The sequence below is a fragment of the Entelurus aequoreus genome, linkage group LG03, assembly GCF_033978785.1.
Source record: "Entelurus aequoreus isolate RoL-2023_Sb linkage group LG03, RoL_Eaeq_v1.1, whole genome shotgun sequence".
Classification (NCBI taxonomy): domain Eukaryota; kingdom Metazoa; phylum Chordata; class Actinopteri; order Syngnathiformes; family Syngnathidae; genus Entelurus; species Entelurus aequoreus.
In genome coordinates, this window is record NC_084733.1 from 83,731,283 (window position 1) to 83,748,118 (window position 16,836).

Below are 16,836 nucleotides of genomic sequence, written 5' to 3' on the forward strand. Positions count from 1 at the left end.
CATTAATATGACAAAGGTGTAAGGCTCGGAAATGAGTTAAAAAAGTGTAAAATGATCTAAAAAAGTTAGCATGCTAACAATTTGCATTAATATGACTAAGGTGTAAGGCTCGGAAATTACTTAAAAAAGTGTAAAATTATCTAAAAAAAAAATGTTAGCATGCTAACAATTTGCAGTAATATGACTAAGGTGTAAGGCTCGGAAATTAATTAAAAAAGTGTAAAATTATCTAAAAAAAAAGTTAGCATGCTAACAATTTGGATTAACATGACTAAGGTGTAAGGCTGGGAAATAAGTTAAAAAAGTGTAAAATAATCTAAAAAAAAGTTAGCATGCTAACAGTTTGCATTAATATGACTAAGGTGTAAGGCTGGGAAATTAATGAAAAAAGTGTAAAATTATCTAAAAAAAGTTAGCATGCTAACAATTTGCATTAATATGACTAAGGTGTAAGGCTGGGAAATTAGCATGCTAACAATTTGCATTAATATGACGAAGGTGTAAGGCTCGGAAATTACTTAAAAAAGTGTAAAATTATCTAAAAAAAAAATGTTAGCATGCTAACAATTTGCAGTAATATGACTAAGGTGTAAGGCTCGGAAATTAATTTAAAAAGTGTAAAATTATCTTAAAAAAAAGTTAGCATGCTAGCAATTTGGATTAACATGACTAAGGTGTAAGGCTGGGAAATAAGTTAAAAAAGTGTAAAATAATCTAAAAAAAAAGTTAGCATGCTAACAGTTTGCATTAATATGACTAAGGTGTAAGGCTGGGAAATTAATGAAAAAAGTGTAAAATTATCTAAAAAAAGTTAGCATGCTAACAATTTGCATTAATATGACTAAGGTGTAAGGCTCGGAAATTAATTTAAAAAGTGTAAAATTATCTAAAAAAGTTAGCATGCTAACAATTTGCATTAATATGACTAAGGTGTAAGGCTGGGATAATTTTACACTTTTTAAAGTAATTTCCCAGCCTTACACCTTAGTCATATTACTGCAAATTGTCAGCATGCTAACTTTTTTTTTAGATCATTTTACACTTTTTAAACTCATTTCCCAGCCTCACACCTTAGTCATATTAATGCAAATTGTCAGCATGCTAACTTTTTTTTTTTTAGATATTTTTACACTTTTTTAACTCATTTCCCAGCCTCACACCTTAGTCATTATCTTAAGAAAAGTTAGCATGCTAACAATTTGCATTAATATGACTAAGGTGTAAGGCTGGGAAATTACTTTAAAAAGTGTAAAATTATCTAAAAAAAAAGTTAGCCTACTAACAATTTGGATTAACATGACTAAGGTGTAAGGCTGGGAAATGAGTTAAAAAAGTGTAAAATTATCCAAAAAAAAGTTAGCATGCTAACAATTTGCATTAATATGACTAAGGTGTAAGGCTCGGAAATTAATTTTAAAAAGTGTAAAATTATCTAAAAAAGTTAGCATGCTAACAATTTGCATTAATATGACTAAGGTGTAAGGCTCGGAAATGAGTTAAAAAAGTGTAAAATGATCTTAAAAAGTTAGCACGCTAACAATTTGCACTAATATGACTAAGGTGTAAGGCTGGGAAATTAATTAAAAAAGTGTAAAATTATCTAAAAAAGTTAGCATGCTAACAATTTGCATTAATATGACTAAGGTGTAAGGCTCGGAAATTAATTTAAAAAGTGTAAAATTATCTAAAAAAAAGTTAGCATGCTAACAATTTGCATTAATATGACTAAGGTGTAAGGCTGGGAAATTAATTAAAAAAGTGTAAAATTATCTAAAAAAGTTAGCATACTAACAATTTGGATTAACATGACTAAGGTGTAAGGCTGGGAAATGAGTTAAAAAAGTGTAAAATTATCCAAAAAAAAGTTAGCATGCTAACAATTTGCATTAATATGACTAAGGTGTAAGGCTGGGAAATTAATTTAAAAAGTGTAAAATTATCTAAAAAAGTTAGCATGCTAACAATTTGCATTAATATGACTAAGGTGTAAGGCTCGGAAATTAATTTAAAAAAGTGTAAAATTATCCAAAAAAGTTAGCATGCTAACAATTTGCATTAATATGACTAAGGTGTAAGGCTCGGAAATGAGTTAAAAAAGTGTAAAATTATCTAAAAAAGTTAGCATGCTAACAATTTGCATTAATATGACTAAGGTGTAAGACTGGGAAATGAGTTAAAAAAGTGTAAAATGATCTTAAAAAGTTAGCATGCTAACAATTTGCATTAATATGACTAAGGTGTAAGGCTGGGAAATTAATTAAAAAAGTGTAAAATTATCTAAAAAAGTTAGCATGCTAACAATTTGCATTAATATGACTAAGGTGTAAGGCTCGGAAATTAATTTAAAAAGTGTAAAATTATCTAAAAAAAAGTTAGCATGCTAACAATTTGCATTAATATGACTAAGGTGTAAGGCTGGGAAATTAGTTAAAGTGTAAAATTATCTAAAAAAAAGTTAGCATGCTAACAATTTGCATTAATATGACTAAGGTGTAAGGCTCGGAAATTAATTAAAAAAGTGTAAAATTATCTAAAAAAAAGTTAGCATGCTAACAATTTGCATTAATATGACTAAGGTGTAAGGCTGGGAAATTACTTAAAAAACTGTAAAATTATCTAAAAAAAAAGTTAGCATGCTAACAATTTGCATTAATATGACTAAGGTGTAAGGCTGGGAAATTAATTAAAAAAGTGTAAAATTATCTAAAAAAAAAAGTTAGCATGCTAACAATTTGCATTAACATGACTAAGGTGTAAGGCTGGGAAATTACTTAAAAAAGTGTAAAATTATCTAAAAAAAAAAGTTAGCATGCTAACAATTTGCATTAATATGACTAAGGTGTGAGGCTGGGAAATTAGTTAAAAAAGTGTAAAATTATCTTTAAAAAAAGTTAGCATGCTAAAAATTTGCATTAATATGACTAAGGTGTAAGGCTGGGAAATTACTTTAAAAAGTGTAAAATTATCTAAAACAAAAGTTAGCATACTAACAATTTGGATTAACATGACTAAGGTGTAAGGCTGGGAAATTAGTTAAAAAAGTGTAAAATTATCTAAAAAAAAGTTAGCATGCTAACAATTTGCATTAATATGACTAAGGTGTAAGGCTGGGAAATTTGTTAAAAAAGTGTAAAATTATCTAAAAAAGTTAGCATGCTAACAATTTGCATTAATATGACTAAGGTGTAAGGCTGGGAAATTAGTTAAAGTGTAAAATTATCTAAAAAAAAGTTAGCATGCTAACAATTTGCATTAACATGACTAAGGTGTAAGGCTCGGAAATTAATTAAAAAAGTGTAAAATTATCTAAAAAAAAGTTAGCATGCTAACAATTTGCATTAATATGACTAAGGTGTAAGGCTGGGAAATTACTTTAAAAAGTGTAAAATTATCTAAAAAAAAAGTTAGCATGCTAACAATTTGCATTAACATGACTAAGGTGTAAGGCTCGGAAATTAATTAAAAAAGTGTAAAATTATCTAAAAAAAAGTTAGCATGCTAACAATTTGCATTAATATGACTAAGGTGTAAGGCTGGGAAATTACTTTAAAAAGTGTAAAATTATCTAAAAAAAAAGTTAGCATGCTAACAATTTGCATTAACATGACTAAGGTGTAAGGCTGGGAAATGACTTAAAAAAATGTAAAATTATCTAAAAAAAAGTTAGCATGCTAACAATTTGCATTAATATGACTGAGGTGTAAGGCTGGGAAACTAGTTCTTAAAAAGTTAGCATGCTACCAGCTAACAACTTGACACAGGTGTCAAAGTGCATCAGTACCTGCCGTGCCGGCGAACACGTCGCTCGGCGCCGAGGCGTCTGCGATGATGGCGGCGCTGGCGTCGTTGTTGGCGAGGCGTTCAAAGGTCAGCGTGCCGGGGGAAGTGATGTGGCCCGTGGGGTTGACCGTGACTGTGTGGGCGGAGCAAGGAGGTCAGGAGGAGCCACGGTCCAATCACAGAGCGGCACTCTGGTCACGTGACTCACATGTGATCCCAGAGGTCAGCGTGATGTTCTTGGCTGCAGGAACTTCCTTTTTGCTGGGAAGGGAAGGCGACTCCACTTCCTTCCGCCTCCTCTTGTAGGGCACGAAGAGGCGGACTGGACCGTTCTGAGGCGGGTCAGAACCATTCTTACCTTGCTACTTATTAACATGTGGCACTAATGATGTTAATAATTATGTTGCTAATAATAATAGTTAATAATTATGTTGCTACTTATTGACATGTGGTACCAATAATGTTAATAATTATGTTGTTAATAATAATAGTTAATAATTATGTTGCTACTTATTGACATGTGGCACTAATAATGTTAATAATTATGTTGCTAATAATAATAGTTAATAATTATGTTGCTAATAATAATAGTTAATAATTATGTTGCTATTTATTGACATGTGGCATTAATAATGTTAATAATTATGTTGCTAATAATAATAGTTAATAATTATGTTGCTACTTATTGACATGTGGCACTAATGATGTTAATAATTATGTTGCTAATAATAATAGTTAATAATTATGTTGCTACTTATTGACATGTGGCACTAATGATGTTAATAATTATGTTGCTAATAATAATAGTTAATAATTATGTTGCTACTTATTGACATGTGGCACTAATAATGTTAATAATTATGTTGCTAATAATAATAGTTAATAATTATGTTGCTACTTATTGACATGTGGCACTAATGATGTTAATAATTATGTTGTTAATAATAATAGTTAATAATTATGTTGCTACTTATTGACATGTGGCACTAATGATGTTAATAATTATGTTGCTAATAATAATAGTTAATAATTATGTTGCTACTTATTGACATGTGGCACTAATTATGTTAATACTTATGTTGCTAATAATAATAGTTAATAATTATGTTGCTACTTATTGACATGTGGCACTAACAATGTTAATAATTATGTAGTTAATAATAATAGTTAATAATTATGTTGCTACTTATTGACATGTGGCACTAAGGATGTGAAAAATTATGTTGTTAATAATAATAGTTAATAATTATGTTGCTACTTATTGACATGTGGCACTAATGATGTTAATAATTATGTTGCTAATAATAATAGTTAATAATTACCTTGCTACTTATTGACATGTGGCACTAATGATGTTAATAATTATGTTGCTAATAATAATAGTTAATAATTATGTTGCTACTTATTGACATGTGGCACTAATGATGTTAATAATTATGTTGCTAATAATAATAGTTAATAATTATGCTGCTACTTATTGACATGTGGCACTAATAATGTTAATAATTATGTTGTTACTAATAATAGTTAATAATTATGTTGCTACTTATTGACATGTGGCACTAATAATGTTAATAATTATGTTGCTAATAATAATAGTTAATAATTATTTTGCTACTTATTGATGATGTTAATAATGATGTTGTTAATAATAATAGTTAATAATTATGTTGCTACTTATTGACATGTGGCACTAATGATGTTAATAATTATGTTGTTGATAATAGTTAATAATTATGTTGCTACTTATTGACATGTGGCACTAATTATGTTAATCATTAATAATTATGTCGTTAATAATAACAGTTAATAAATATGTTGCTACTTATTGACATGTGGCACTAATTATGTTAATCATTAATAATGTCATTAATAATAATAGTTATGTTGCTACCTATTGACATGTGGCACTAATGATGTTAATAATTATGTTGCTAATAATAATAGTTAATAATTATGTTGCTACTTATTGACATGTGGCACTAATCATGTTAATAATTATGTTGCTAATAATAATAGTTAATAATTATGTTGCTACTTATTGACATGTGGCACTAATAATGTTAATAATTATGTTGTTAATAATAATAGTTAATAATTATGTTGCTACTTATTGACATGTGGCACCAATAATGTTAATAATTATGTTGTTAATAATAATAGTTAATAATTACCTTGCTACTTATTGACATGTGGCACCAATAATGTTAATAATTATGTTGTTAATAATAATAGTTAATAATTACCTTGCTACTTATTGACATGTGGCACCAATAATGTTAATAATTATGTTGTTAATAATAATAGTTAATAATTATGTTGCTACTTATTGACATGTGGCACTAATGATGTTAATAATGATGTTGTTACTAATAATAGTTAATAATGATGTTGCTACTTATTGACATGTGGCAGTAAAGAGACAAGTCATTTACCATGGTGATGGCTTCTGCTTCCACACTCTCGCCCTCCTTGGAACACTGGACACAACAACTCAGTCCTGAACCACAACCACAACCAGAACCACAACCAGAACCACGGGCGCTTCTGGTCACTCACCAAAGTGATGTCGTCACAGCAGGCGGAACAGGTGCACGAGGCGGCGTGAGGGTTCAACATGCGGTCCTGGAGGTAAACACACCAGGAGTTAGATAGACACTACTCTCACCTAGTGGTACCAACACATACCAGTACCAACATATATCGACAAAGTGGTACCAACACACACCAGTACCAACATATATTGACATAGTGGTACCAACACATCCCAGTACCAACATATACCCGTACTAACATATACGTGTTGGTACTAACACATACCAGTACCAACACATACCAGTACCAACATATATCGACATAATGGTACCAACACATACCAGTACCAACATATATTGACATAGTGGTACCAACACATACCAGTACCAACATATCGACATGGTGGTACCAACACATACCAGAACAAACATATATCGACAGAGTGGTACCAACACATACCAGTACCAACATATTTTGACATAGTGGTACCAACACATACCAGTACTAACGTATACATACATGTGTTGGTACTAACATATACCAGTACCAACACATACCAGTACCAACATAGCGACATGGTGGTACCAACACATACCAGTACCAGCATATATCAACATAGTGGTACCAACACATACCAGTACCAACATCTTTCGACATAGTGGTACCAACACATACCAGTACCAACATATATCGACATAGTGGTACCAACACATACCAGTACCAACACATACCAGTACCAACATATATCGACATAGTGGTACCATCACATACCAGTACCAACATACATCGACATAGTGGTACCAACACATACCAGTACCAACATAGTGGTACCAGCACATACCAGTACCAGCATATATCAACATAGTGGTACCAACACATACTAGTACCAACATCTTTCTACATAGTGGTACCAACACATACCAGTACCAACACATACCAGTACCAACATATATCGACATAGTGGTACCATCACATACCAGTACCAACATACATCGACATAGTGGTACCAACACATACCAGTACCAACATAGTGGTACCAGCACATACCAGTACCAGCATATATCACCATAGTGGTACCAACACATACTAGTACCAACATCTTTCTACATAGTGGTACCAACACATACCAGTATCAACATGCAGCGACATAGTGGTACCAACACATACCAGTACCAACTTATATTGACATACCGGTACCAACACATACCAGTATCAACACATATCGACATAGTGGTACCAACACATACCAGTACCAACATATACCAGTACCAACATAAATTGACATGGTGGTACCAACACATACTAGTATCAACATATATCGACATAATGGTACCAACACATACCAGTACCAACACATATTGACATAATGGTACCAACACATACCAGTACCAACACATACCAGTACCAACATATATCGACATGGTAGTACCAACATATACCAATACCAACATATATCGACATAGTGGTACCAACACATACCAGTACCAACACATACCAGTACCAACATATCGACATGGTGGTACCAACACATACCAGTACCAGAATATATCAACATAGTGGTACTAACACATACCAGTACCAACATCTTTCGACATAGTGGTACCAACACATACCAGTACCAATATAGTGGTACCAACACATACCAGTACTAAGATATATTGACATAGTGGTACCAACACATACCAGTACCAACAAATATCGACATGGTGGTACCAACACATACCAGTACCAACATATATTGACATAGTGGTACCAACACATACCAGTATCAACACATATCGACATAGTGGTACCAACACATACCAGTACCAACATAAATTGACATTGTGGTACCAACACATACCAGTACTAACATATATCGACATAGTGGTACCAGTACATATCAGTACCAACACATACCAACATGGTGGTACCAACACTTACCAGTACCACAATATACTGACATGATGGTACCAACACATGTACCAGTACCAACATATACCAGTACCAACATAAATTGACATGGTGGTACCAACACATACCAGTACTAACATATATCGACATAGTGGTACCAACATGGTGGTACCAGTACATATCAGTACCAACACATACCAACATGGTGGTACCAACACTTACCAGTACCACAATATACTGACATGATGGTACCAACAAATGTACCAGTACATACCAACATATATTGAAATAGTAGTACCAACACATACCAGGTACCAACATATACTGACATGGTGGCACCAACACATTCCAGTACCAAGATGATGGTACCAGTACCAGCACATAGGTACCTGGATGAGGCAGAGCAGAGGTCTTCCTGCATATCTGATGCTCCTCTTCCAGTCTTTGCTGCTCGCCCGACCTGCCAGACCCTCGAACTCTGTGGGCGTCAACCACTGCTGCTCGTGTTTGATGCAGCGACCTCGACCCCCTGGACACACCACACTCCAGTAAGTCCTGCTCCAGTCCGTCAGAACAACATGTGGTCCGGTAAGTCCTGCTACAGTCCGTCAGAACAACATTGTGGTCCGGTAAGTCCTGCTTCAGTCCGTCAGAACAACATTGTGGTCCGGTAAGTCCTGCTCCAGTCCGTCAGAACAACATTGTGGTCCGGTAAGTCCTGCTCCAGTCCGTCAGAACAACATTGTGGTCCGGTAAGTCCTGCTACAGTCCGTCAGAACAACATGTGGTCCGGCTCACCTGAACCCAGGCGGTTCTTGTAGAGGACCCCGCTGGTGTTTCTGCAGCGCACAGGAAGCTCGTTGTTGTACACTGAAGGATCCCAGTTGTACTTGGAGGCGGAGTCTTTGTCTTGGGGAGGAGTCAGTGGGGTGGGCGGAGTCGGCGGGTCTGCAAATTGGAACAGGTGAACACAAAACACACATTATAAAAAAACTATCAAATAAAATGGTGCATGGTGGAGGTGGACTTGAGGCAACCATGGTCCATGATGTAGTACTGACATGTAGTACTGACTTGGAGTAGTGACATGTGGTATTCTAGGATGTAGTACCCGAGATAGTGGAGGTGGACTTGAGGCAGGTGTCGTCCATGATGCCAGAGTCTCTGTGGACCACGATCAAAGTTGTCTTCTGGCTGCTGAGAGGGTCCGTCTGCAGTTCAAGGGTGGTCCTCCCGCTCTTTGACCAACACAAGTATTTAGAAGAGATAGTTTATATTTATGTATTTATACGAGATGTTAAATAGTGCATATGCATGTACATATATACTAGTTTTGGTGTATTATACACTTTATATGTATGTATTTATATGATATTTTATAGTGTATGTGTATGTATATATGTACTTTTGGTGTATGATAGTGTATATGTATACACAGTATATATTAGTTTTGGTGTATTGTATAGTGTATATGTATGTAAACATATATACTGTGTATATATATATATATTCTCTTTGTTGTATTATATACTGTATATGTATGTATTTATATGATATTTTATAGTGTATATGTATGTATATATGTAGTTTTGGTGTATGATATATTGTATATGTATGTATGTACAGTATATATATATATATATATATATATATATATATATATATATATATATATATATATATATATATATATATGTATATATATATATATATATATTTTTTTTGGTGTATTACTGTATATGTATGTATTTATGTGATATTTTATAGTGTATATGTATGTATATATGTAGTTTTGGTGTATGATATATTGTATATGTATGTACAGTACATGCAGTATATACATATATACACACACACACAGTATATATTAGTTTTGGTGTATTGTATAGTGTATATGTATGTACACATACACACATATATATATATATATATATATATATATATATATATATATATATATATATATATATATATATATATATATATATATATATACGTTTTGGTGTATTATATACTGTATATGTATGTATTTATGTGATATTTTATAGGGTATATGTATGTATATATGTAGTTTTGCTGTATTATATAGAGTATATTTATGTATTTATATGAGATATTTTATAGTGTATATGTATGTATATATATATATATATATATATGTAGTTTTGGTGTATGATGTATTGTATATATATATGTATGTATGTACAGTATACATATACACACACACAGTTTATATTAGTTTTGGTGTATTGTATAGTGTATATGTATGTACATATACATATATATATATTAGTTTTGGTGTATTATATACTGTATATGTATGTATTTATGTGATATTTTATAGTGTATATGTATGTATATATGCAGTTTTGGTGTAGTATATAGAGTATATTTATGGATTTATGTGAGATATTTTATAGTGTATATGTATGTATATATGTAGTTTTAGTGTATGATTATATATATATATATATATATATACAAACACACACACACACACACACACACACACACACACACACACACACACACACACACACACACACACACACATACACACAGTATATATTAGTTTTGGTGTATTGTGTAGTGCAGAAGTCACCAACCTTTTTGAAACCAAGGGCTACTTCTTGGGTACTGATTAATGCGAAGGGCTACCAGTTAGATACACACTTAAATAAATTGCCAGAAGTAGCCAATTTGCTCAATTTACCTTTAACTCTGTTATTATTAATAATTAATGATATTTATCTTTGTGGAAACACTGATCATCTTAATGATTTCTCACAATAAATATATATAGAAACAGATAAATATCAATATGCAACACTTTATTTTTATATTTTCTCTAAGTGCACATTTTTCAAATTGAACATTTTCAAATGATCACTTCTAAGACAGTCTTGTGAAATCACAATATCCCATTTTAACTAGCTAGCCACTAACATTTTTTAACAAATCATGAATTACTTTGCACCATGTTTGTACAAATAATAACTCATGTAAAATACAAAAGTAAACTCTCAAATTTTTAAATCATGTCACACTTTGAACTGGACACCAAATCTGTTATCTGTTTCTTTGTCAGTTAGTGGGAAGCCTGGCATTGCATGCTGTTAACTAGTGTGTTGTACTCTGGTGTGTAACTTGACACTGCAACTCTGAGTGAGTTTTGCAGATGTGCATCAGTGAGGCGTGTTCTGTGTTTGTTCTTGGTGAAGTTCATGTCAGAAAAGGCTGATTCACAAAGATAAGATTTTTCCTCATTGTTTGCGGAACCTTCTTAATCTTTTGGACATATTTTCACAGCAATCTGGCCTTAAGCTTAATTATGATAAATGTAAAATGTTAAGGATCGGAAATCTAAAGGGAACGTCCTTTCGAATGGAATGCAAAGTGCCTGTTTTGTGGACAGATGGACCAGTTAACATACTTGGTGTTGTTGTCCCAGAAAATCTGGAAGATCTAGGCTCAGTAAATTATGATAATCGACTAAGAAAGCTGGACAAAATTATGCAATTATGGAAAGGGAAATCCCTAACCTTGTATGGTAAAATGTCTATTGCCAACTCGTTAATTATTCCTCAATTTATTTATTTGTTTTTGTCATTACCAGCTCCATCACAAAACTTTTTTAAGATGTATGAGCGGAGGGTCTTCGATTTTGTCTGGAACGGCAAACCAGAAAAGATTAAAAGAAAGGTTTTGTACAAAGAGTATGAATATGGGGGCCTGAAACTTCTCAACCTTGAAGCTATGTGTCTGTCTTTAAAAGCATCAATTGTTCCAAAGATGTATTTAAACATTGAGTGGTACACAAATGTCCTGTTGGACAAAAAACATGTACTGTATCAAAAGAAATTGTATCCTTTTTTACAAGTGATCCCCTCCCAGAGAGTCTGCTGGGAAACATGGCGGGGTTCATAAAGGAAACAATCCACTCATAGTGGTGTTTTCAATTTGATGTGCCAGAAAAAAGAGACGATATTTTGCAGCAGTTAATATGGATGAACTCTAATATTGTAATAGATGGAAAGCCTTTCTTTTGGAAAAATATGTTTGAAAGAGGAATCATTTTTGTCAATGATATTATCAATGAGAATGGTAAAATTATGAAGTATGATGAATTTAGAGCTATGTATGGTGATGCTTGCTCAAGCTTTTCATTTTATCAACTAACTGGAGTAATTGGGAAAAGATGGAAACAAATAATTAATTATGGAACTACTAAATTATTAGTTTGTAAACCTCTAATAAGAAATTCTAGTTGGCAAAAAGGAACTAAAATAAATAGAAAAATATATATTTTTTATTTAATAAAGAAATCTTTGAAGGCTGCCTCATACAACACAAATGGAAAATGGGAGGACTTTTTTGACTGCCCGTTGCCATGGGATGCCATATTCAAACTAATCTATGAAACCACTATCGATGTGCAAAATCGTTATTTTCAAATTAAAATTATTTATAACTTCTTACCCACAGGGAAAATGTTAAAATTATGGAATATGACAGAGTCAGATGATTGCCGATTTTGTTGTCAGGAGCCTGAATCCACCCTACATTTGTTTTGGTATTGTCATATTGTGTCTTTGTTTTGGGTGGAAGTTGAAAAAATGTGTTTAAGGATTGGTTTGTTTATGAAGCTTAATGTGGTTTCTGTTATTTTAGGAGAGTTCATTGACAATCATGATTTAGTCAATTTAATTATAGTACTCGGTAAAATGTTTATTTTTAAGGCCAAAAACAGATATTCACTTAGTATTACTTTCTTTAAAACATTTATTCAGTATTTTCTAACTTTAGAAAGTTACATGGTTGAAAACGATAATGATGCCAAAAAACATTAAAAAAAAGATGAGAAGTCCTCAAAGGCTTATTTTGAAAGTATAATTATGTTTATAGATTATATGTTATCTGTTGTTGTGTTCTCTAATTTGAGTGACCTGGACATAATCTGGACTGTACATAAATGCTTATTTTGAAAATGTAATTTTGTTTATAAATTATATGCAATCTGTTGTGTTCCCTAATTTTTTTCTGTGTACATGAATGAAGGTGTGTGTTGCTGAGTCCGACTTGGACATTATCTGGACTGGGCCTGGTTTAAAAAACCCTTTAAACAAATCTAATTTCATTGACAACCTGGTCTGTTGAAGATAAGGCCCTTTTTTTAAATAAATAAAAAACATTTTCTTGGATAAAAAAGAAAGTAAAACAATATAAAAATAATTACATAAAAAATAGTAATTAAGGAAAATGTTAGTGGACCAGCAGCCTATACAATCATGTGTGCTTCAGGGACTGTGTCCCTTGCAGATGTGTTGTCTATGTTGTGGGAACCAGAATATTGGTAGCAGAAAGAAATAACCCCTTTTGTGTGAGTGGGTGTGGATGAGTGTGCATGGGGGAGGTTGTTTGGGTTGATGCACTGATTGAAAGTGTATCTTGTGTTTTTTCTATGCAGATTTAATTTAAAAAAAAAAAAAAAAAAATTTGTTTTTTTTTTTGTTTTGTTTTTTTAATTTTTATTTTATTTTATTTTTTTTAGAACAGGCCCGCGGGCGACTCATCTGGTCCTTACGGGCGACCTGGTGCCCGCGGGCACCGCGTTGGTGACCCCTGGTATAGTGTATATGTATGTATTTATATGAGATCTTTTATAGTATATATGTATGTATACATGTAGTTTTGGTGTATTATATAATGTATATATGTAGTTTTGGTGTATTATATAGTGTATATGTATGGTTGGTGTACCAGCACGTGTTCAGGGAGGTTTGCAGCGGCGTCCACTGTGGTGTTGAAAACGCTGTCGTCGTCATCGGCTTGAACGTCTGACGTTACCGTGGAAACGTCTGCACAACAACAACAACACTTAATACACGTTCAAACACACACACTGTGAACATGTACATCTCATCCTATACATTGTAATATCGCAAGTTATGAAATATTTGTAACAAATATAGATGGTGATATACTGTATGCATAATGCAGCCTCCTGTGATAATGTATTATTTGGAATATAAATGATATCAGAATTACAGGTTACAAATGCTCCATATTTAGTTGCAGTAACATATGACATCAGTTCCTGTTGCATAACTATTATTAATATAATTGTACCATGTTTCTATCTACACTTCTGTTAAAATAAAATAATCACTTATTCTTCTGTTGTTTAGTACTTTACATACGTTTTGGACAATACGGCGAATGTGGGTGTCGATTTGATACCAACCAGTTACAGGGTCAGTATCGGCCATACCAATGCTTTAAATTTTTAATATCTTTGAATCACTAAATTTTTTGTTACGATAATAATCAGGCAAAAACAGGTGATAAAATGGACTCTCAATATTTGTTAGCAAAAAATGCACTTAGATGAATTTTGAATATCTTGAAGTGCCGTATTTCCCCCCCAGTTGGAAAAACCAGGGTCGGATGGTTTGTTTTGTTGTCTTTTTGTTGCCAAACGCAATTGTATGATTTGTTTGCTTTACTGCCTCTGACAATTGTATTTCATGTTTTTCTAATGCCATTTAAAACCTGAATTTTCGCACTATCCATTTAATGACTTTTAAAATCTAATAAATAACGTTAGCATCCTTCCAAGATGGCGCCAAGTATCAAAATTCATGATTTTTAGCTTTAAACACACATAATTGGCTAAAAAGCTAGCAAAAAAAAATGTTAACATGCTAATGTTCTCACAAGTATGACGCACAAAAACCTTGTATGCACAAAATACTAATTATAGTAAAAGAGAGAAATTAGACATATTAGTTTTATGTTTTTTAAAAATGTGTTAAAACAGTTGATTTTGAACATATTGAAGTGCCGTATTTCCCCCCCAGTTGGAAAAACTGGGTCGGGTGGTTTGTTGCCAATTGTATGATTTGTTTGCTTTACTGCCTCTGACAATTGTATTTCATGTTATTTTAATTCCATTTATAACCTGAATTTTCACACTGTACATTTAATGACTTTTAAAACGAATATAATTGACGTTAGCACCCTTCCAAGATGGTGACAAGTATCAAAATTCATGATTTTTAGCTTCAAACATACATAATTGGCTAAAAAGCTAGCAAAAATTTTTTTTTTAACATGCTAACGTTGTCACAAGTATGACCTACAAACCTTGTATGCACAAAATACTAATTATAGTAAAAGAGAGAAATAAGACATATTAGGTTTTTTTTTTTAAATGTGTTAAAACAGTTGATTTTGAACATCTTGAAGTGCCGTATTTCCCCCCCAGTTGGAAAAACCAAGGTCGGATGGTTTGTTTTGTTGTCTTTTTTGTTGCCAATTGTATGATTTTTTTGCTTTACTGCTGTTGACGATTGTATTTCATGTTTTTTTAATGCCATTTAAAAAACCTTAAATTTCACACTAACCATTTAATGACTTTTTAAAACGGATATAAGTGACATTAGCATCCTTCCAAGATGGCGCCAAGTGTCAACATTCATGATTTTTAGCTTCAAACATACATAATTGGCTAAAAAACTAGCAAAAAAAAACCCAAAACGTTAGCATGGTAATGTTCTCACAAGTATGACCCACAAAAAAACTGTATGCACAAAATATTAATTATAGTAAATGAGAGAAATTAGACCTATTATTTTTTTTTGAAAAGGTGTTAAAAACAGTTGATTTTGAACATCTTGAAGTGCCGTATTTCCCCCCCAGTTTGAAAAACCAGGGTCGGATGGTTTGTTTTGTTGTCTTTTTTGTTGCTAAACGCAATTGTAGGATTTGTTTGCTTTACTGCCTCTGACAATTGTATTTCATGTTTTTTTTTAATGCCATTTAAAACCTTAATTTTCACACTATCCATTTAATGACTTTTAAAACTAAAATAAATGACGTTAGCATCCTTCCAAGATGGCGCCAAGTATCAAAATTCATGATTTTTAGCTTCAAACACACATAATTGGCTAAAAAGCTAGCAAAAAAAAATGTTAACATGCTAATGTTCTCACAAGTATGACGCACAAAAACCTTGTATGCACAAAATACTAATTATAGTAAAAGAGAGAAATTAGAAATATTAGTTTTGTGTTTTTTTAAATGTGTTAAAATAGTTGATTTTGAACATATTGAAGTGCCGTATTTCCCCCCCAGTTGGAAAAACTGGGTCGGGTGGTTTGTTGCCAATTGTATGATTTGTTTGCTTTACTGCCTCTGACAATTGTATTTCATGTTTTTCTAATGCCATTTAAAACCTTAAATTTCGCACTATCCATTTAATTACTTTTAAAATCTAATAAATAACGTTAGCATCCTTCCAAGATGGCGCCAAGTATCAAAATTCATGATTTTTAGCTTCATACACTCATAATTGGCTAAAAAGCTAGCAAAAAAAAAAATGTTAGCATACTAACGTTCTCACAAGTATGAGCCACAAAAACCCTGTATGCACAAAATACTAATTATAGTAGAAGAGAGAAATTGGACCTATTAGTTGTTTTTAAAAAAAAAATGTGTTAAAACAGTTGATTTTGAACATCTTGAAGTGCCGTATTTACCCCCCAGTTGGAAAAACTGGGTCGGGTGGTTTGTTTTGTTGTCTTTTTTGTTGCCAATTGTATGATTTGTTTGCTTTACTGCCTCTGA

General features: G+C 32.4%; 1 protein-coding gene across 2 annotated transcripts in view; it reads right to left on the bottom strand.

Annotated features, from left to right (window-relative positions):
- The window catches only part of deaf1 (DEAF1 transcription factor), a 32,575-nt gene that overhangs the window by 13,328 nt on the left and 2,411 nt on the right, over positions 1-16,836 (bottom strand). For both annotated transcript variants that reach the window (XM_062043000.1, XM_062043001.1), the window contains exons 2-9: positions 13,969-14,066; positions 9,320-9,446; positions 9,007-9,156; positions 8,598-8,737; positions 6,340-6,405; positions 6,216-6,260; positions 3,989-4,112; positions 3,782-3,913 (exon numbers count right to left, since the gene is read on the bottom strand). In XM_062043000.1, the coding sequence (XP_061898984.1) occupies positions 3,782-3,913; positions 3,989-4,112; positions 6,216-6,260; positions 6,340-6,405; positions 8,598-8,737; positions 9,007-9,156; positions 9,320-9,446; positions 13,969-14,066 (882 nt within the window). The remainder of the gene's footprint in view (positions 1-3,781; positions 3,914-3,988; positions 4,113-6,215; positions 6,261-6,339; positions 6,406-8,597; positions 8,738-9,006; positions 9,157-9,319; positions 9,447-13,968; positions 14,067-16,836) is intronic.